The sequence below is a fragment of the Microcebus murinus genome, chromosome 8 (genome assembly GCF_040939455.1).
Source record: "Microcebus murinus isolate Inina chromosome 8, M.murinus_Inina_mat1.0, whole genome shotgun sequence".
Lineage (NCBI taxonomy): Eukaryota > Metazoa > Chordata > Mammalia > Primates > Cheirogaleidae > Microcebus > Microcebus murinus.
In genome coordinates, this window is record NC_134111.1 from 16778367 (window position 1) to 16801334 (window position 22968).

The 22968-nt window shown below is 35.1% G+C and overlaps 1 protein-coding gene across 1 annotated transcript in view; it reads right to left on the reverse strand.

Annotated features, from left to right (window-relative positions):
- Positions 1 to 22968, reverse strand: part of NCKAP5 (NCK associated protein 5) — a 919491-nt gene that overhangs the window by 483583 nt on the left and 412940 nt on the right. The window contains exon 4 of the mRNA XM_012740059.2: positions 14818 to 14881. Within this exon, the coding sequence (XP_012595513.2) occupies positions 14818 to 14881 (64 nt within the window). The remainder of the gene's footprint in view (positions 1 to 14817; positions 14882 to 22968) is intronic.

Here is a 22968-nt window from a genome sequence, read left to right on the forward strand (position 1 = left end):
CGCTTCTTTCCAAATACCTTGAAATTCAGTCTGTTTTAGTGATTAATAAAGTTTTATTAGATTTGTAAATATTTTCAAAGGAAGTAAATAAGTAATGCTAGTTACTTGTAAGTCTCTGTGTCACTTGGATGTTCTTTGTCTTTGGATATAAAAAGAAAATTTCTGATTTAATTCCAAATTATATTTAAAATGATAGTTTCTATAAAATACCAACATATTTCAGTAGAAAATTAAGCATGCTGATAATTTTCTACTTACAAATTGGGTTAGTGTCTGAGTTACAGCTGCTAAAGACAACCTGGTAGTGAATTCACTGCTTTTAAATTGAATACATATTTGTGCACTACAATGCATATATGTAATATACAAATATACATATTTATATATATGCATGCATGTACATATACATATACACCCATATATGTGCGGTTCACATTAGTATGCAGTAAAAAAAACAAATGACAATTTTTCTAAGGTTCCTCTTTTCTGTTAAATGAATGAAAGCTAGACAGAGGCAGCACTAGCTCTCTGTGACTGACAAGGGCTAATAGTGGTTATCCTATACCTGAAATCGATCACTCATTTAGGACTGTGTTCCTCAGGTTATACATCATGAAGCCACAAAGTACAGGATTAGCAAATATAACACTGTAATTCTAATAGAATAAGGTTTTTATTCAATGATTGAAAGAATACCTTTCTCCACCACAAAGTCTTTGAAATGCACCTTATTCCAAATATAAGGTAGGGATAATATTTAGCATCAGGAAGCTACAAATCAGTCTCCTGGCTTCTTTGTCTCTTACTTTATATTACATATAGAACATGTATGTCCCCTCTGTGATATCATATCTAACAAGCACAATTGTCATGCCAAGCACTTTTATTAAGACTTTTATTTATAGTCTTGTTAGGTGAATTTCTCCCCTGTATTTCTAAGTATTCCTATTATCTGTCTCCATGTTCCCTATTTTTGGTAATTACACACTTTTCCCTACAGCCTTTAATTCTCTGCATCTTGAGTCTTGCTCATTCTTGTATCTAATACTAAAATTTAAATTTTATGTTAGTAAATATTGGTGCTAATAATGTGAAGTGAGTTAAAAAGAAAATACATTCAAATCCCTGCATTCACAGACCCAGATAAAGAGGTAATTATGTTAGATAAAAGAGATTGCTGGAGTAGAGACAGATACTAGACAACTGATTATTAATAGGTATATATGAAAAAAAAATTCCATCTCCATTGAGTCTAGCACTAATTAAGCAAAGTTAGACAGCTATCTATTCACTAAGATGCCTCAGAGCTATTAATATAATCATATGTAAGCTGAATCACTAATACAGGCATATCATAAGATGATGAGTTTCTTGAGTTTATCTGAACCCTTGCTTTTCACATCATACACTCCAAGTGTTACGAACTAAAGGTTTATTTCAGACGCAGTGACTAACAATGAAAAGCTGCCTCACCTACATCATGAACTCTGTGCAGCAGAACTGTGTGCCAGGATAACACGAATGATCAGATGAGCACAAAATCAAGACACACTGAAGTTAAGAGCTCGAAAACTAGGTTCTTCTCAAAAGTGTGGCTGTCAAAATAACAGGATATAAAGTTTCAGAATGTGTGGTTATCAGATGACACAGATTTCCAAGAATCAAGAGAAAGCACACCTTCCCAAGATGTCCAGAGAATAGATGAAACTGGAATCATTTACAATACGGTTCCTCGACAACAGAAGGCTCTACAGGAATTGTCATGCTTTCCTCTTAATTCACTTTGCCTACCATTTGAACCACTATTAATCACCAGCGAAAGCCATTTGGATGAAAGTTCTCCATAAATACTCAAGGTGATATTATCTGTGGGCCATTGAAGAGTGATGAGAGAAAAGGTGTAAATTAATCAGAGTAGAAATCAACATAATTATACTTGAAAGAGGGCCTGATCATGGTTCCTTGGACTATCACAAAAATCAGAAATTTTGAAACTGAATTTTAAGGATAATTAGAAAAAAATAAGAATTTTTGGTAAATTTGCCAAGTCAATTCAACAGCAAAAGGAAAGTCTGTTCAACAAACGGTGCTGGAACAACTGCATAAACTTGGGGAAAACAAACAAACTTAGCTTATGGTAATGGAAATTCTCAAGCGAACATTGCTCCTACCACCATCACAATGAAAACAAGCCTGATAGAGTCAAGATTATAAATTTTAAAACCCTATTAGAAAATTAAAGCCATTAAGAAACATTAATGAACTGAAACTCAGGAACTAGTGAACACTTCCCTCCACACCCCACACACACACTCCACTAACAAAAGAAGAAAGAGACTCCCAGCTCTCTTGTTTTTGGATAGGACAACTGATAAAAAGAAAGCTGCCACAGACAGGAGTTAAGAGACACCAGATAAACTGTTTACATAAGTTTAAAGATTTCGTATGCTGGTCTGTTTGTTTAGACTCCCTAGGTAGCTCCAGCTACCCACCTGCCAACTTTTTGCCACAGCCCTTCACTGAATCTTCACCTGGGAAGTAATGGGTCAGAAAAAGAGCAAATTCTCCTAAGAGTGGGAGCAGCAGGGACTACTGAAAGCTAAAGGCAGGTCACAGGAACCTCCTGAAGTTCTCTGGGCTTCCAATAAGTACTAGGTGGGGACTGCTGACCACTGGGGAATAATCAAGGAGAGCAGAGAGAAAATTACCCTGAGGATCCTATGCACAGGGCTTCCCAAAGTGGATACGAAAGCAAGAGAACTGAGGCACACACGCACTGGACACCTTCACTGAATATACTGCTGCAGCCTCCCATGTTGTGGGCAGGGCAGCAAGAACTAAGAACAGCACTAAGCCACAGAGAAGCTGGGGGTGGGACTAGAGAGAAAAAGAGAACTCAAAACACTATCAGCTGTGTTTGCAGAGCTTGTGAGGTCTCCCACTTTACAAACATTGGCGGTTGGGATAATGGAAAGGCAATCTCCAGGGCTTTTGTAGTGCTCAAGTTCTAAGCCCTGATGAAGGGAAGGTCCTAATCTTGACCTAAAAGTCACTTGAAGCTTCCAGTTGCAGGAAAGATGGAGCAAACACACTCCAGCTGGTCTCTCCCGCTGCACACAAATATAAATCCTGGACAGAAAGCACAGAACAGCCATCTCAGGACTGCAAAAAGTGAACAGTAGTAGCAGGTATGTTAGTGCAAGAAACCAGAAATACTCACTACTGACTATATCAGCAGTGAGTTTACCATTTTTCCTCCTCTGGTATCACCTTGCCTGTACTCAAAGCTAGCCAAAGTCCCAGACTGGCCCTGGGTAGTTCACACATAAAACAAATCCAAGCAGTACTGTGAATACTATGGAAAGTGAACTGACATTAGAACTGAAGCCCACAGAAGACAGGTCAGAATTTGACCCCTGAACCTAAACCTGGTCAATTGCCAGCTAAAACAAAACAAACAATTCTCTTTTGGATCAAAACAAGACCAAGGATATCATGACATAATATTCAAAATGTCCAGAACATAGTCCAAAATGACTCAACATATGAAGAACTAGGAAAATCTCAACTCATGAGAAAAAATACAAACAGATAACAACCCCTAGATGACACAGATGTTGGAAGATTTTTAAAAAACAAGACTTTAAAAAAGAAATCATAACCATTCTTTTAAAAAGAGGAACAAACTTGGAATGTGTGGGAAAGCAGAGTGTTTCAGCAAAGAAAAAGAAGACACAGGGAAGAAACAAAGAAAAATGTTAAAACTGGAAAACAAGAAAAACAAAATAAAATATTCACTGAATTGATTCCATAGGAGAATGAATGAATGAATGGGAAAGCATATCAATAGGAATTATTCAATCTGTTCAAAAGAGAGAAAATGAAGGACAATACTAGAAGTTCTATCATTCATACCACCAAGGTCTCAGAAAGACAGAAGAAAAGGTGTGGTGCAAACATATATATATTCAAAGAAATAATTTGGTGAAAGACAAACTCAGTGAAACCCAAAGAGGATAATTTAAAAGAAAGCACATCATAATCACACTTCAGGAAACCAAAGACAAAACAATACTAATAATCTTGAAAATTACCAAAGAAAAAACTGAAGAACAACAACTCTAATGCCTATGAATTTTTCATAAGAAATCATGGAAACGAGAAGAAAATGGAACATTTTTGAAGTTCTAAAGGGAAAGAACTACCAACAAATATTTAGAAAATAAAATCTGTAACAAATTTCATTTCATTAACATCAAAAAGTAGAAAAAAAATTAAGGTTAAATTTAAAAACAAGATGTCCAAGAGCTCTACATTGACAACTATAATAAAATAATGCTGAGAGATATTAAGAGAGATCTAAATAAATGGAGATTTGCATCATGCTTAAAGATTAAAAGATTCAATATTTTAAGATGTCACTTCTGCCCACATTGATGTAAAGATTCAATGCAACTATAAATAGTCACTGGAAGTATTGTGAGGAAATTCGTGAGCTGATTCTAATCATGGAAATTAAAGAGACTTAGAATAGTGTAAATATCTTGGAAAAGAACAAAACTGAAAGACTTATTTTAAATTTTGTTACAAAATCACAATAATCAAACAGTGTGGTGTTTGCAAAGGACAGAGAAATAGATATAAAGGAGAAAAGTGAGATTTCAGCTACAAACTTGTTCACATAGAGGAAATTAATTTTTAATAAAGGCACCAAAGAAATCCAATAAAGTAAACTTATTTCAAAAAATAATACAAACATGTGGGTATTTATATTTTTAAAAATAAATCTCTACCCTTAAAACACACATCACAGACAAAAAATTAAGCCCCAAAGGATCATGGACTGAAACATAAAATCCCAAATTATAAAGCTTGTAGAGGAAAACACAAAACATTATTTTTGGAAACATGGGGTAGGCAAAAATTCTTAGACTACAGAAAGCACAAGTTTGTAAAAGAAAAATAAATAGAACTTCAACAGTAGACTGCTTTTCATCAAAAGACACCTTTACTTAAAATGAATAGCTAAACCAAAGAATGAGAAAAAAATTACAACACATATTTGATGAGAGACTTGTATTCAGAATATAGAAAGAACCAATGCAAATCAATAATCTAAGAAAAAAAGCAGTCACCTCCCTCAAATAGGCAGAAGAACTTACCAGACATATAAATGGACAATAAGTGGATGATAAGTGCTCAATATGTTTTATCATCATGGAAATTCAAATTAAACCACAATGAGATACCAGTGCATATCAACTACATTGGCTAATATAAAAATGGACCTTTTCAAATGTTGGCAAGGATATCAATCAACTAAATCTCTCATATATTGCTGCCAGTGAAAATGTAAAATATATTAATAATAGCTACTTTGAAAAACAAAACAGCTATTTTTTTAAAGTTAAACATACACTTACCATAAGATCCTGCAGTTCCACTCATAGTTATTTATCAAAGAGAAATAAAAATATATGCCTAGAATAATGATTTGCACATGAATGTTCATAGTAACCTAATTCATAATAGCTACTAGAAACCATTAAAATGTTATCAACAGGAGAACAAACAAAAGGTGTGTATTTACACAATGAAATACTACTCAGCAACGTAAAGGAATGAACTACTTACTAATACATATGATGACATGAATCTCAATAACATTATGCTGTGTGGAAGAATTAAGACACAAAAGAGCATATACTCTAGCTTTCATTCATATGAAATCCAAGAAACAGCAAAACAATTAATAATTTAACAAATTCAATGCAATCCCTTTCAAAACTCCAGCTGGCTTTTACTTTTTTGAAGAAATTAACAAGCAGACACTAAAATTCATGTGGAAATGCAAAGGGCTTAAAATAGCCAATAAATCTTGAAAAAAAAGAACAAAGTTGGAGAAAGGACACTTCTCAATTCCAAAACTTACTACATGGTACGTGTGTTACTTGATTACTACAGTAATCTAGACAGTGTTTTATTGACATAAGTATAGACATATAGATCAATGGAATAGAATTGAAACTCCAGAAATGAACCTTCAGATTCAAGTCAACTGATTTTCAACAAGGGTCCCAGCACAATTTAATGGGGGGAAAATAGTCTTTTCAACAAATGGTGCTAGGATAAGTGGACAGCCACATGCAAAGAATGAACTTGAACCTCTTCCGCAAACCACACACACAAAATAACTCAAAGAAGACCATAGACCTAAATAAATGTAAGGGCTAAAACCATAAAACTCTTACAGGAAAATCTTTGTGACCTTTGCCTAGGCAAAGCCTTCTTAGATATGATACCTAAACTAAAAGTGACAAAAGAAAAAAAATACAGGTTCTTCAAAATTAAAACCATTCATGTTTTAAAGGACACTATCAAGAAAGTGAAAAGAATACCAAAAAAAAAAAAAAATGGGAGAAAATATTTGAAAATCATATATATCATAATGAACTGATATGTCTACGAAAAGAATTTTATAAGCATTTCACAGTGGCCTTATTCATAGTAGGCCAAATAGGAAAAAATTCAAATATCTGCCAAAAGGAAAATGGATAAACAAATTGTGGTATATTCATACATTAAATATTATTGAGCTATTTTTAAGAACTACAGTAGTTCCCCCCTTATCCACAGGGGATGTGTTCCAAGAGTCCCAGCAGATGCCTAACATCACAGATAGTACCATACCCTATATATATTACATACATATATATATATATGATAACATTTAATTTATAAATTAGACATAGTAAGACATTAACAGTAATAGAACAATTATGACACTCTAGTAAAAGTGAAATAGGGGTTCCTGGAACACAAGCACTGTGATACTATGACAGTTGATCTGATAACATATCCGGCTACTAAGTGACTAGCAGACGGTAGCATCTGTAGCATGGATCCACTGGACAAAGGGGTGACTCACATGCCAGGACAGGGTGGGGCCTCAAGCCATTTCATCATGCTATTCAGCAGGGCACACAATTTATAACTTACGAACTGTTTATTTCTGGAATTTTCCATGTAATATTTTCAGACCACAATTGACTGCGGATAACTAAAATTGCAGAAAGCGAAACCATGGATAAAAGGGGACTGACTACTATACTAAGACACACAAAACATAGATGAATCTCAAAAACATGTTGCAGTCAAGAAGCCAGACACAAAAGAATACACACTGTATGATAACATTTGCATCACGAACATGCATAAAGTTCAAGAACAGGCGAAACTAATACCTGAATTATATAAATTATATCATAATGGTTGTTTAGGCAGAGGTGAGGGTATGTGACTGACAAGAGTTAAAAGGAAACTATCTGTGGTGATAAAAATATTCTATACTGCAATCCAGGTGTTGGTTTCACAAGTCAACCTAAACTCATCAAATTGAACAACTAAGACATGTGAATTTCACTGTATGTAAATTTTACATCAATTTTTAAAGTACAAGGAAGGGAAAGGAAAGTGTCATTGTTTCATGGTGTCTTACTCCTCCCTTGCCACATTTCAAACACAAAACAGACATAGAAGTCCATTCCAGCCACCAAGGAAACATGAGACTCTGTGCTTAAGAAAGTTGTCTTCTAGAACTCCTCACTTTGCTGGGCTAGTAGTTGACACCTGTAGTCCCAGCTACTCAGGGGGCTGAGGCAGGAGGATCACTTGAAGCCAGTTCAGGACCAGCCTTGGGCAATGAAGCAAGACTCTAAAATAATTTTATTTTTTAATTAGCCAGGTGTGGTGGTGTATATCTGTAGTCCCAGAAGCAGAGACAGGAGGATCACTTGAGCCCAAGAGTTTGAGGTTGGGTTGCAGTGAGCTATGATCACACCACTGCACTCCAGCTGGAGCGACAGAGCAAGACCTAGTCTCTTTAAAAAAAAAAAAAAAAGACAGGACTCTTGCCTTGTTTGAGCAAATCTGAATAAAATTTTCACATTTCCTGGTAGGAAACTGTCTCTGTCTCCAGTATCTGACTTGGAATAAAAGAATGGTAGAAATTTACCTAAATCTGAGTGTGAGTCAGTCCTAGGGTCAACAAGGGTTTAACTAGAGGGGGGAGTGCTACATAGTAAGAATACAATCTTTGAGAATAATGTTTTCCCTTAAAAGAATCTCAGGGAAATCTAAAGTTTCCAAACTGATTCAAATTTTCAAATACAGTTTAAGGCTGGACTAAATCAGCTATTAATACATAATCCACAGCATTATTCTGAAGATTTTTCCTGCAAATTCGCAGAATTTTATCTCTTTACAACTATTTAATCTGTTGCAATAAAAAAGGGTGTTTAATTTATTAACTCAAGTTTGTGTAACCTTTTGCTCAACAGAAGTTATAGCTTTTTACAAGGTCAATTCTCTATCTTTTACCTTCACAGTTTATGGCTCCAGTGTCAGGCTCAGACATGCCTTTGCTACGCGCTCGGATCATAAAAATAACATAGTTTCTGAAAATCCCCCCCGAGCGAGTTAATATTTTCTTCTAATTTCTTCTATCTTCTCTTCTAATGCTGCTATGGTTTTATTTTTTTTTTAATTTCAACATTTTTACTGAAATTCCCTTAAGAGTGACAATGCTGAAATATTTTAAAAATTCAAAAGATATTTCAGAAAATGAGACCTCACTTAACTCCATCCAGATTTAATGGTTTGTAAAACATTTCATGATATTTGCTCATCAAAAAATTAAATAAATGGATATCACTTAAGACCTTTCCCTCTCCGAATGTACCCATTATCCTAAATTTGATGTGTGTTATTACTACATGTATTAAATTTTTTCCTACTGTTATGTTTATGACATTTGTCCATGTTCATACATGCAGATCTAGTTTTTTTTCACTGCTGCATATTAGTTTTCTGTTTGAAGAAATGAGTTTATACATCTGTTCCCCTGTGGGGCCTTGAGATTGTTTTGCATTTCCATTATAAGAAACAGTGCTAAAGTGTGTATCTTTATATGAGCCACTTCATGCATATGTTAGAGATTCTGCAGGATATAAACATATAAGTGAAATTGCTAGGTCACAGGCTGTTTCAGCTTCCACTTTACTAGGTAACAGAAGAGAACTCCCACCAACAATGCAGAAGAATTCCAGTTTCTACTAGTCCTTGCTTACTTGCATTTTCAGACTTTAAAATTTTTCCAAATAGATTGGCATGATAAAAAAAAAAAACAAAACAAATAAATTGGCATGAGATGCTATCTCAGTGATGTTTTAATTTATAATCTACATTTATCTGAACAGGAAACTTTTTCGATGTTTACTGGTCATAACACTTTCCTATCAGTGTGCCTTGTGAATCCCTTACATCAGTCAGCAGCTTACTTTCCTACTTTGTCAAAGATTTTTTTTTAAGCAAAAATTTTTATTTCTAATGTATTCAGATTTATCAATCTTTCCCATTATGGCTTATATCAATACACTTTGTCTTTTTTTTTTAAGCAAAATCTTTTCCTTATTTCAATATTATGATATCTCTTATATTAACTTCTAAAAGTCTTAGAATTTTGTTTTCAGTTTATAAGTTTTTGATTTATCCAATATTCATTTTGTCCATGGTATTCAGTGGCAATGAAATAGCAATTACTCCATATATTGTTACAGCAGCCTTTTAAAACCATTCAATTTTTCCTCCCTGAATTGTAATTCTATTTACTTATAGATTCCTATATATACATATGTGAGTGTATTTCAAGGCTTTCCACTTTGTTTTCTGGTTTATCTGAATATCTTTGCCCCAATATCATACTAATTTATTTCTTTTCTTTAGCTTTAAAATAAATCTTTACATGTGGTAGGACATAATGTCCCCTTGTTAACTTTCTCTAAAATCATGTCATATATACTTCATTTGAAACGATATAGCTTTAATGTGGCTCTCTCACTTAACAACAAGATTGGGCAGCAAGTCATCATTCCAAGATACCTGACCCTATCATCTCATTTTATAATGCCAGAAAGTAAGAAATTGCTAAGGGGAAAACAAAGAAAGAAACAAAAACAAGAACAAAAACAATGATGAGAGCATGTAAGGAAGACCCAAGGAGCCATGAAAGACCTCCTAATGGCCAAGCTGGAATAATTTGAGCAAAAAAACAAAGTAGTGCCGGATCACAACTCAAAAGTATACAATAAACATCAATGTATTCCTACAGATATAAATAAATGATTGAATAAATAAATGAGGAAGAAGAAACAAATGTCCCACACAGAAGAATTCAAAATAAAATAATTTATGTAGATAAGCCACACTCAATGACGTAGAACTAACTCCCCAATCCATAAGTGTGGGCTGCACATAGTGACTTTCTTTCGAAAAATTACCTCAACCAAGTGATCAAGGTTCATATCAACAGTGTTAAGTCATGTGGATCATATATACTTTTGATATTTTGTGATTTAAAAAATGGCACTTGTGACCTAACTCCCCAAAATATACCCAAATCTTATTGTGAGAAAAAACATCAGACAAATCCTAATGAAACAAATACCATAAAAACCTATCTAGTACATCTCAAAACTGTCAATATCATCAAAAACAAGAAAAGTCTGGGAAACTGTGAAAACCAAGAGGAGTTTAAGGAGATATGACAAGTAACTGTAATGTATATCTTGGATGAGATCCTGCAGGAGGAAAAGGACCTTAAGCAAAACTATGGAAATCTGAATGAAGTGTGGATTTCATTAACAATAATAATGTATCAATATTAGTTTATTAATTATGACAAATGTGCCATACTAATGTAAGGTACTATCACTAGGGGAAACTGGGTGTGGGACATATGGAACACTATATTATGTTTGTAATGTTTCTGTAATAAAAGATTTACTTTTTAAGTAGTGAACAGTGTATTTCTCTCATTTTCTATTTTTGGGACCAGTCTGTATAGCAGCACTTTCAATGGAAAAGTACAAGCAGTCCAGTAACTGACCCAGGTTGACATTGGAATATGATCAAGGTAATAGTAAAGGTTATACTGTTCAATAAATATTATTGGAAAATTAGCTACCAATTTTGGGGGAAAAAATGTGATCTCTACCCTCTTGCCAAATCAATTCCACTTAAATCCGCAAAGATTTGCATATAAAAATAAAGATATAATAATTCTAGAAGATAATGAAAATCAGTATCTTTATATATTTGGGGTAGGATGGCCCTTTTTTACATATAACAACATTCAAGACAATGTTGAAGTCTTACAGGCATAATAGATCTTGCAGTAAACTGAGCCAATGATATGAAGCACAAGCTGAAACACTCTCCCAATACGAAGAGAAGCATAATCTGAGAGAGCTTGCAAAAAATAATGAAAGGTAAGCATGAAAAACAATGGAGACGGTTATATCCTAGAAGAAAAAATTAAGAACAAAGAAAACAAATATAAAACATCTAGTTTGCTGAAACAAAGTTCCCCAAAATAAAGATCTAAGTTAACAGAAAAAGCAGAAAGAATTAAAACAACAACAAAAACAGTCAAGCAGTATGTCCAAGGTAACACAGCTAACTTTTGGTGGAGCTGGCTTTGAAGCCAGAACAACCTCACTTTCAAGCTCATGTTCTTTCTACTTTCATATATGTGCTCAATTAGCCATTAAAAAGTAATCTCTCTACATGAAATATGGTACTTCGCACTAGATTCTAGATCAGAAAAGGGACATTAGTGGACATTTATTAAATTCTAATAAAGTCTAGAATTTAGTTAAGAGTAACATACCAATGTTAATTTCTCAGTTTTTATGATTACACCATAGTTACAGAAGATATTAATGCCAGGGGAAACTGAGGAACGGCAGGCAGTGTACAACTTTTCTGTAAATCTAAAACTATTCTAAAATAAAAAGTTTATTAAATAAAATAAGTCTCTCAAAATGTTACCTTGAGTACTATCTTCAAACCCATAAGTATAGAGATTTATTGCATAAAACAAAATTTTAGAAAGGGCATGCTTTACATTGAAGACTTTGATTATAACAGGTTTACTGATGACTTTAAAAATTAATATCTGTTTCAATTTAATTGCACAGCTTTTTTTGAAAAGACTGCTTACATAATTTCTTCCACATCATTTGTCCTTTCATGTGGATAAAAATTATAGAAAACTGTAAACAGTAGTTTCTAAAAACATAAATAATCTGGTTGTGATGAACTGCTTTCCATTTCTGCTACAGATATGACAGAAGTTCTTTAAAGAAATTTGTAACAGCAAGAATTAAATTTAAAGGATTAATGTAGCTGCCTGATTTTAGGAGCTGTCAGATACTGAAAGAATCAGGACTCCAGAAATAAATGAATTCTAGGGGAAAAGCTGGAGCATATAATTAAGTAGAAAACTCAAAGGAGTTTGACTATGTAAGAAAAGAGGGAGAAAAAGTAACTAAAAAGAGGGAGAAAAAATAAAGGAAACTAATGGAAATCAGGGCTTACGGTGTCTCTAAAAAAATGAGATGTGATAAACCATGGAATGGGAGGGGAGATGACAGCAATATGAATAGTGTTAAGTCCAATCATGTCACTGTCTTGCTGTGGTCCCCATCACTTAGAGCAGGAGCCAGAGAACCACGGGGCTCTTGAGGGCCTGTCTCTGCCTCTATTGCATCTTTCCTTCCCTTCTCCTTCTCACCCTGGCCCTCACCCCCTCCAGCCTGCCCAGTCTCCAAGCAGTTCCTCAGGCAGCCCAGCCTTTCTTTGCACATGCTACTCTCCCTGCCAGAATGTCCCTCCCCCAGACATTTCTGTGGTCAACCTCCTTAATCTCCTGCAAGTTTTACTCAGATATTAACTTTTCAGTGATGTTCCACTATATACATTCTATTTAAAATAGCCGGGCGCGGTGGCTCACGCCTAGCTAATCCTAGCACCCTGGGAGGCTGAGGCGGGCAGATCGCTCAAGGTCAGGCGTTCGAAACCAGCCTGAGCAAGGGCGAGACCCCGTCTAGTAAGTGTTCAATAAATATTTGTCGAAAATCACATTTGTACAAAAATATAATTTTTCATTATCATCATTAAAATTAGAATAATAAAACATTGAAAACTTATCCAAAGTCATTTTTTTGAGCAATTGAGGTCATTTTTTTGCCTGTCTATGTCTTCCAGGTATTTTCTACACTGAACAATTACTTCTATAATGTTTTAAAAGAAAGTTTTGTTTTTGCAAAAGACTGGGCAGCTGTCATAGATCATTTCAACTCAAGCACATTCAATATCAGAGTCAGAAAGAATAAAAGTTTTTTCTACCGAGGCCTATTCTTCTTACGAGCGTGAATAACAGATCGGCAAATGATCAATAGAATGATCCCTAAGTTAATAGAATCATAAAATTATAACCTCCTCATTTTAAAGATGAGTAAACGGAGACCTAGAAAAAAGTTAAGTCACTTCCTCAGATTCAGTTAGAATATAGCTGATGACGTGGTGAACATAGAGCTAGTCCTAAACAAAAGTCTGAAGCATTAGAGATTGACCTGGCACACCAACATGCTGAAATACAATGAGAAGTCCAGATTGGAAATGTTCAGTTCACCATCTGAGCAGACCTTTATTTTCTCCAACTTGTTTCTGTTTCATTGCTCGAAGATGCTTGGGAGTGGTTGCTTCATGTCGTTTGAACATTCAAGATTCTCTCTGCAGTAAGATGGCTCGCAAAATAAGCAGCGTGATCACCTTCCCTATGTATTTTAGCATGCTCAAGGACCACTGTACCTTCCAGATTCCACCCAACAGTCAGCCTCTTGCTCTAGCCCTCTATTTGTCCAGTTGAGAGAAGTGTGAGGCCAGATATTTTACAAATTTCTTATTATTTTTAGTGGATGAACTGTCAATTAACTGTCATAAAATCAAACGGAAGCAGCCTTCAGGGTCTAAAAACGTGTCATTTATCTTTACAAAAAAAATCTAATTATTTTGCTAAAAAACTGCACGCGTACTATTGTTTCATCATAAGTCGGGGGGTGGGGGAATAAATCTGCTGTTGCATTTTCTTCTCAGAGATAGCAACAGCAGTTCTTTCATACACATGCATTCCCTAGCTCCCCAGACAGTCATCTCTGACATTACACTGGTACAGGGACAGACATTTGGCAAAGACAGTCTATAAAATGAAGTTGCTATGGACCAAAACAACAGTATTGATTTTAGTACAATTCAAAACACAAGAAAACATCGGTTTTCTAAATGGCACAAGTTGAAAAGGACAGGGAGAAACAGACTGCAAATAGTGGAAATAGGAAAAGAATAAAAGACAATTACATTAGCCAACATCTTAGTGTTCTTTCAGGTTGTTTATTTTTTAAGTTTAAAAACTGAGAAGACTGAATTATTAAGATGTTGAATTGTCCTTATCTAAAAATCTTAGATTGCTCATTTACAGATACTGTCTTCACAGTTGGAAGCCCAAGCACCCAAAAGATCCTCATGAAACAAAGCCTTCTTTTTATTATTTTTTTATTTCAGCATATTATGGGGGTACAAATGTTAAGGTTACATATATTGCCCATGCCCTCCCTCCCCCCTCAAGTCAGAGCTTCAAGCACGACCATCCCCCAAATATCCTAACCCTCTGGATATCCGAACATCCTCTTTAAAGCTCAAATAGTTTTTCTTTTTTCAAATAACATCCCTTACTGTCTCTTTCTTAGCAAATGGCAGGGCTGTCTAAATTGCATTATAAATACATCATTTACCAAAATACTAAGTTTGCTACAAGCAAATGTTTTCCTTAAATATCCTTAATGAGATAAAATGACTTTCAAGTCAGAGACCCCTAGATGGGAGGTTCCGAATGTGGACACAACAGCCAGGACTTACCATGGCCCCCTCACTTGTTCTTTGGGCAACTTCTCTCTGTAGTCGGGCCACCGCCAACTTCTCCCTGGAGAAAAAAAAAAAAAAAGCACATGATTAGTTGACCTTTTGACCATTCTCAGGGCAGAGGCGACACTGGTGTGGCTGTGAAACATTCTTTTGAGGTCTCCAGAGGAACTCCTTCCTTGCTTTAGCTCACTTCCTCCACTATACTTTCTATAAATATTTAAAGTGATTCGTATGAGTGCATTGTTTTCATCAAGTGTCATGAAAGAGACATTTTTGGCCTTGGATTTTATAATAGCTAAGTAAATGTTAAATGCTGAGTGAAAGCTTTGTTTTAAGCTCATTAATGTATATCACTTATAAATAAGTTTTCCATGGCTAAAATACTTCAAGTGTCCTTTCTGTATCAACTTTGCTTATACATTTTTAATTACTTTTATTTCTTTTGTTTCTCTATGAGAATAATGAATTTTAAAAAGCAAACAAAATTTAACTCCTTACTATTCTTAAAATAACAATAGAAAATCATTTGCAGGCTTGCTATATAACAGGCACTAGGCAAGGCATTGTACCTGTTCTCATTTCAGCCTGACACCAACCCCATCAGGTGGTTTTATTATGCCCATATTATAGATGAAGCAGCTGAGGCTCAGCGAGGCTAACACACTGAGCCCCCAGATAGTAGTTTTAGGATCAAACTTTAGGTTATCTTACTTCAAAGCCTAAATAAAAATTCTGCTTATCATTTCTCAGTGTCTAGGTTATATAAACATATAAATTTAAAAAAAAAAAACATATTCTTCATTTTAGTATTCTTTAACAATGGGGTTCGGTTTTATATGCCTCATAATTATAATTCTAATTTCACTTAAAATATATCCAATATTCACCAAAATTTTAAGAATACTTTTGCAAAGTAATAGATATTTGCATTTTGGAGAGCTTTTCAATTATTCTTTAAATAGTTCATAGATGACACAGGGGTTAAGTGAACTCTTTCAGTAATCCCTAAATGTTAGTTTTAGCAAGGATTTCCCCTGAAATTCTTCTGCTGCCATTAAGATGAGAAGCTATTTCAGTGATATTTTGTCCCTTAGTCTTCCCTCTGCACAGGATCAGCAAACGTAGAGAAAGACGTGAGATTCTCAGACAAGTAAGAAGATTTCTTCCCTCCAAGCTGCTTGGGTCTTTGAAACCCCTATGACTGCCAAGAAGACATGCGCTTTAGTTGGGCTAAGGCCGAGCAGTCTTTTAGTAGGAATAGTTCTCTCTGGTTACACATCTAAAGACACAGACTAGAAGAACAGAAACTAGAACCAGGAGACGTCCAAGGGTTATAGGTCCTGTCCTGGGGCAGGACCTGCATGTGCACCTGTGAGAAGGGGCAACAATGCAGACAGGAAGGAGCCAGAAAGAGAGGGGAGTCCTGTGACTCCCTTCAAGGCCCACAAGGTAGAGAGTCCTTGCGTGTTCTCTGACTTCACAGATGAAAGGACCTCAGTAAGAAGAACTAATGACAAGCGCAAAGAATTAAAAGAGAAGGATATGACTGATTTCAGGTTTAATATGAAAATTACTGAAGGGCAGCTTCACTGGATAAAAATTTTAAATTTTTTTTAAAAATTAAAAAGAAAATTAAACACATGAATTTATCTCTTGTGTCCCAAGAAACCATTAAAAATGAAGTAAAGGGATAACAATGGTAAATACTCATAAAGTCAAATAAAACGGGAGAAAAACATACCCAATACTCTACGATCCAGCAATTCTACTTTGCAGTATAAACTCAACAGAAAAGCAAATATATATTCACCAAAAGATATGTACTAGAATGCTCACAAAAGCACTTTTGTAATAACCTTACACTGAAAATGCACATACCCATTAACAATAGAATAGATAAACTTCAGCATAGTCATCCATTGGAATACTATAAAGCACTGAGAAGGAATAATCTACACCTAATAACAACAATATACAGAACATCACAAACATGCTATTGAGTAAGAGAAACCAATGCAAAAAGGTACATACTTTATGTTCCATTTATATAAAGTGCAAATGCAGGCAAAACTCCTATCCAGTTCAATAAGACAGGAAATAAAAGAGATATTAAAAAGGAAGAGTTAAAACTGTTTCTACTCACAGATGACATTAATTTTCTACATAGAAAATCTGAAGGAATTTACTATACAACTAATAAGTTAATTTAGCAATCACAGGGTAGAAGCCAATATACAAAAATCAATTATATATACTAGTACAAAACAAGTGAAAAATAAAATTTAAAAAGCACCTATTTATAATGTCAAAAAATATATCTAGCAAACAAATTTAACAAAAGATTTGCAAGACTGCTATACCGAAAACTAAAAAACACTGCTGAGAAGAATTGAAGGAGACTAACAGAGATATATACCACATTCATGGACTGGAAGGCTTAATATTATTACACTGTCAATATGTATGCCAAATTAATCTATAAGTTATTTTTCATGGGGATGTACAACTTCACATCCCAATGAAAGAGGAAGACATGAGTAACAGAAAACAAGGAACCCCATATAGGAGAGGAGACAAGGAGGAGAACAAGAAGTGAAGAGAAAGAGGAGTGTGTGTATGTACATATGTAGTTTTTGGTAAAAAGAAGACCCTGTACAACAGTTATGTAGGAGGAGTCCAGAAAACAACCAATCCAGACTGCAGCAAGAGGACAGGGAGCCTCAGAAGGATGACTCAAGGGAAAAAAAGAAATTTGAACCAAAATAAATTACTTATGTGTTCGTAAATAATGAGAAGAGTGGTACAGTTTTAGTTTGTAAAGAATCAGATATTGGAACATGAAAACCTAAGCCAATGACAGGAAGTGGCAATTACTAACTCTAGAATAAAAGGTAATTCTAGGATTCTACTAGACTCAGCTGTGAATGACATTTACTTTGTTTTATCATAATTATTTAACCAAATTAACTTATAATTTAATGAAAAACTTGGAGAGGGGGTAAGTGTGGAACAACAGATGGTATGGAAGCACTAAATCCTTATCTTTCATATCATATTGGAAAACAATATATAATGCCTAAAAGCGATCAATCTAGGAATGTAAGTACAAGCATATTATTTAGATATGAGGATGGAAAACTCAGAAGATAGATGTAGAAGAATGGAGAATGGTTGTTTCTCTAAAGGGCAGTAATATCTCCCTCCCAGAGGCAGGGAGGGAGAGGTGTAAGTCTGCTAAATCTTATCATTGCATTTGATTTCCAAACTATGTACTTGTGTTACTTGGATTAAAAACTTCTCAAAAATATGTATTTTTAAAACAAACAATTGGTTCACTTTCTTTTATTTTATTAAAAACATTATAATAATATGTTAGTTAAAAGAAAGAGAACAGATTATTTAGCAACTGAAGATTCAGCATGAAGTGATTCATTGCCATGGTCCCGAGAAGAATATACTGTGGAAAGCTTTGGTAAATTAAGGCAAAATAAGAATTAACTATGAGCAACAAGGAGTCTTTGGACAAATGTTTTAAAGCATTTACTACAAACAGTTTACCATGTTAAAGACATATTTTAAATTTAAAAGATGTTTTACTTTTTTCAATGAAATATAAGATACACAGAAAAATTAAGAAATTACAAGACCACAGCTTGATGAATAATCACAAAGTGAGCATGTCCATTTTAGTACCACCTAAGGAAAAAATCATGGACATTACCAGAACACAAGAAGCTACTACGATGCTAATGATAATTAACTTAGTATAATAGTTCCTAAACTCATTTGCTGTACTCTTTTCTCTGCAGACTGAAACACGGAGGCATTTAACTTCTAGTCTAAACTGTTATATATGCTGTCTTATATTTTACTTGACTGTTCATTCAATATATCCTTTCCTCTCAATAAGACCATAAATCCCTCCTTGACCACATCAGTAGCAGCCAAAAATGTTGATTCATGCATTTCTGAAGGTGGTCAGTTGTGATGTAGTTGAACAAAATAAATGTTTGTGACTTGCTGAATGAGGAATCAGGCACAGAATCTAATACCAACTTGCCCACTAGAATTTTTTTTTTAAAGAGATAAAGTCTCGCTCTTGTCTCCCAGGCTGGAGTGTAGTGGTATGATCATAGCTCACACTGCAGCTTCAAACTCCTGGCCTCAAGCAATCCTCCTGCTTCAGCCTCCTGAGTAGCAAGGACTACAGCAGCTCACCAATATGCAGGGATAATATTTTTCTAATTTTTTGTAGAGATGGGGTCTTGCCATGTTGCTCGGGCTGGTCTCGAACTCTTGGCCTCAAGCAATTCTCCTGCCATAGCCTCCCAAAGTGCTAGGATTATAGGCATGAGCCGCCATGCCCAGTCTAGAATTTAAAATACCACTTTGCATTTAAATGATATATAACACAGGTACATGCAAACACACAATGATTCCCACAGGGCACCTTCTGGTTCTGATTGGCCTTAAAAGCCTTTTTACATACATTCTAAACTTATGAAAAGTATAGCTTCCACAGGCTCCCAGGCAAATATCTGAGTAAGCTTCAACAAAGTAAATGCCTATGTAAGAGGCCTGAATGATGGGATGGCAGAAAAGTAGTTCTCAAATAATTTGGGTCATAAGACTTCTTTGCATGTGGAAAAATTAAGGACCCTAGAGAGCTTCTGTATATATGGGTTATATCTATTGATATTTACCACATAGAAATGAAACTGAGTTTTTAAAAATATTAATTCCCTAAAAAAACCTTAAAAACCCATGCTAACATGAGTAAAATATTTTCATGAAAAAGTAATCCTATATTCAAAAACAAATTTCTTAAGAAGAATGATGCTGCTTTAGAATTTTGGAAATATCTTTAATGGTTGGTTTAGTAAAAGTCAGTTGGAGTCTCCTATCTGCTTCAGCATTCAATCTGTTATGATAGCTCGTGTCATGTAGCTTCTAGAAAACTCTACTCATGAAAGAAGATGAGTGAAAATGGCAACTATTCCAGTGTTATTACAAAGATAGTTTTGACCTTGCAGATACCTTGAAAGGGTCTTGGGGACACCCAGGGTCCCAGGACCAAACTTTGAGAACTTCAACTAGAAGACAGATACAGAACTAGGGATGGAAGAATGTTCTAGAAAATTGCCTTGAATCATCATTTCTGATTGCTGAATCTTCAGAGACAGATTTAATATATATGCTAATGGCATGTTAATTTTTCACAAGAGTAGCTTAGCACAAAAGAGACATTTCTAGGAATAGAACAAGAGTCTATCTTATCACTATCATCGTACTAAATGATAAAATACTCTTAATACAGTATAAGGGAACGTCACTATTTTATGCTGAAAAGAGATGGGCTTTATAACAACTATTAGAAATTGTCACAATGTATAGGTGCATGTCAGATCTTATTAATTCAATTTAAAAGAAAACTTTAATGGCTTTTAGCCATTACATCGTTTTTTAAAGTGAAAATACTGTATTAATAAGTCATGAAATTTCATGGACTGCCCACACATTATGTTTTTAGGCATTCAATTAAGAAAAAGTTGTGAATGAATCAATATGAAAGGGCTACCTCTAAAGGGCAGCATGCTAGCCATTTGATTTGGTGAAAGAGAAAGTAAAGTACATAGAAACTAGAAACAGCAGCTTTGTTTCTGATCTAGCCCTATGTGAACGGAGATATGCCCAGTTTCAAACAGCCATGTAGCAATAGGTGATGCAAGCATGGAGAACTGCAGGGCAGACTGGTCACAGGAAAAACAATCCCCAACACTAGCCCTGCCCTCTACCCCTCCTCATCTACAGGTGGGAAAGGTACCTAAGTGCAGGCAAGTGGGAGCTCCCCTGACTCAGAATGGCTAGGTGGTAAAGGAGCAGAATTTGCAAGGGCAGCAAATACAACTGTCTGTTTGGAACCAAGCTCTATAATTGTTTTTAATTATTTATGTAGGAAATGCAACCTGTAATGCCATAGAACAGTGACCCCTGAGGGTTCCAAGGAACAGTTCAGGGTTTTCTAATGGAGTAAGTGAGCAAGCCAACAGCAGCTACGTCCGCTACAGCAAGAGCGCTGCAATGCTGAGCTTTTCTATATATTAGGCTTCTGAATCATATTCCCTTTGAAAAGTGGGTTTCAAGGCTAAAACAAACAAACAAAAAAATCATTCTATCTTCTTTCTTTAGGTGCAGTAATTTTCACAATCTAAATATTTCAATAGTCCTTGTGTGTGCATTTTATGTGATCAGGAGTTTGTTTCTTTTTAAAGTAGAAATTGTATTTTATTTTTGTATGAAAAAGGTTGTCTTCCTTTATAAAAACTAAGAAAGTGATAATGTAGTCAAACTCAGTGAAAGCATCTACCATCAAATACTCAGGATTTCTAGATGTTAACGTTTCTGGGATGAGATTATCAACTCAATCAAAATATTAACAATAAATGGCTCTTTCTTTTTAAAGTAATCTCAATTGCCCTTAGATTTAATAGTTCCTGGCAAATCATTACCTTCAAATCTCCATGGTCCAAATACATGTGTGAACCAACTGGGGGTAGTATCTTTTCCATGCAAATTCAAAGTTCTTACAAACAGCTTTCTATGAAAAATAAAGAGTACTTGACTTGCCAGCTTACCCAAGGCAAATTAAATACATTCACATACACATACACCCTTGCTCCAATTTAAAGGCCTTAGTTCATCTGCTGGAAACAGAAAACTGCTTTTGCAATGCATCACTGCTTTGTTCTGTGTTTGTGGCAAAGCCAGTAGCTCATTATGAAGCGGGTATTGACTTTATGATTGCAAACCAAATGCCCAGAGCTATTTTATCAAGAGCTCTGGATCTTTATTTACCAAATAGAAATAAAAGAAGAATATAAAGAATATACAAAATGAAACAAAAGATACCACAACACTTGCTTCTCTTTCCGTTACGAGCAAAGAGAATTTTTCTCTCCAGGAAGAATGAAACAGAACTATTCTTCTTATTCAATTCTATCCTTAAATGGAGAATTAGTCTCAGGTTTCTAGAGTTCTTCAGTACAGCCCCAGACTGTCTCAACTAAAGATAATGAGCAGCAACAACATATTATAACGTGAACCATGATCTTCAGAATACCACCTACACATCTGCAAATTAAGCCCACGGAAAGAGTATCCCCAAGAAAACCAAGAGGATGTTAACATTTGTAAAATACTGAGAAGACCTACAAGGTTTGCATGTTTAGAAAAATGTTCCCCAAGGAGCAAGCAGCTTGCAAAGGAGGAATATATTCAGTTTGCGATGAGAGGAGACCTCAGACCACAGGGCACTGCACAGCCATCTGTTGCATGAGCATGCAGGCCAGGCCTGTCTGGAGACAAACTGGTGTTCTCTCGCTGCTCTTAAGTAAGTCCAGGACTCGCACCCAGCCTGTAAGGATGGGGGAGAACGGAGTCGCTGTGTGCCCCACTCTCCACCAGGCAGATGGGGCTCCTTGAGGATGTCCTGACAGAGGAGCAGCAAGGGTACTTAGTCTAAGTGGGAAGAACTATTTAATATTTCTATTAATGCTCCTTGTTAAGACTCATGGCCCCAACTACTCTGTACATGCAATGCATTTGTGAAGGGTACAGACCCAAAGGTTCAACTTAACCTCACATTAAGCAAACCGTCAATATGTTAAATACTCTGTGTATTCTGGTGAAAGTGCCAGATAATTTGTGTGATCTCTACTTGACTTTTCTAAAAAATAAAGTATCACAACTAAGCATGCTCACGTATATATTTAAAAAGGAAAAAAATTCTTGAGTATCTTAGAAATCCAAAGTCAGTTTCCTTTACTGTGGGGTAAAGGTATTGTGGTATTAAAGAATCCTATAATATATCCTCTAAAAAGTTCTAAGTTCATGTTAGTTTTGGTTTTTAGGTTAAGTTGCTATAAAATATTGAAAACTTACTTATGTATTATGTATTATATATAAATATCTATTTCTATTTTAATTTATTCAGAATATCCTGCCAACTGAAATTATATCATCCAACGATAATGAAAATTCTAATTCCTTCAGCAAACACTTAATGTGAGTTTACTCTAGGCCTAGTACAGATTTAGGCCCTAGGAAATAAAGACAAGATGGCTCCAAGTTCAAAGACTTCAAGGC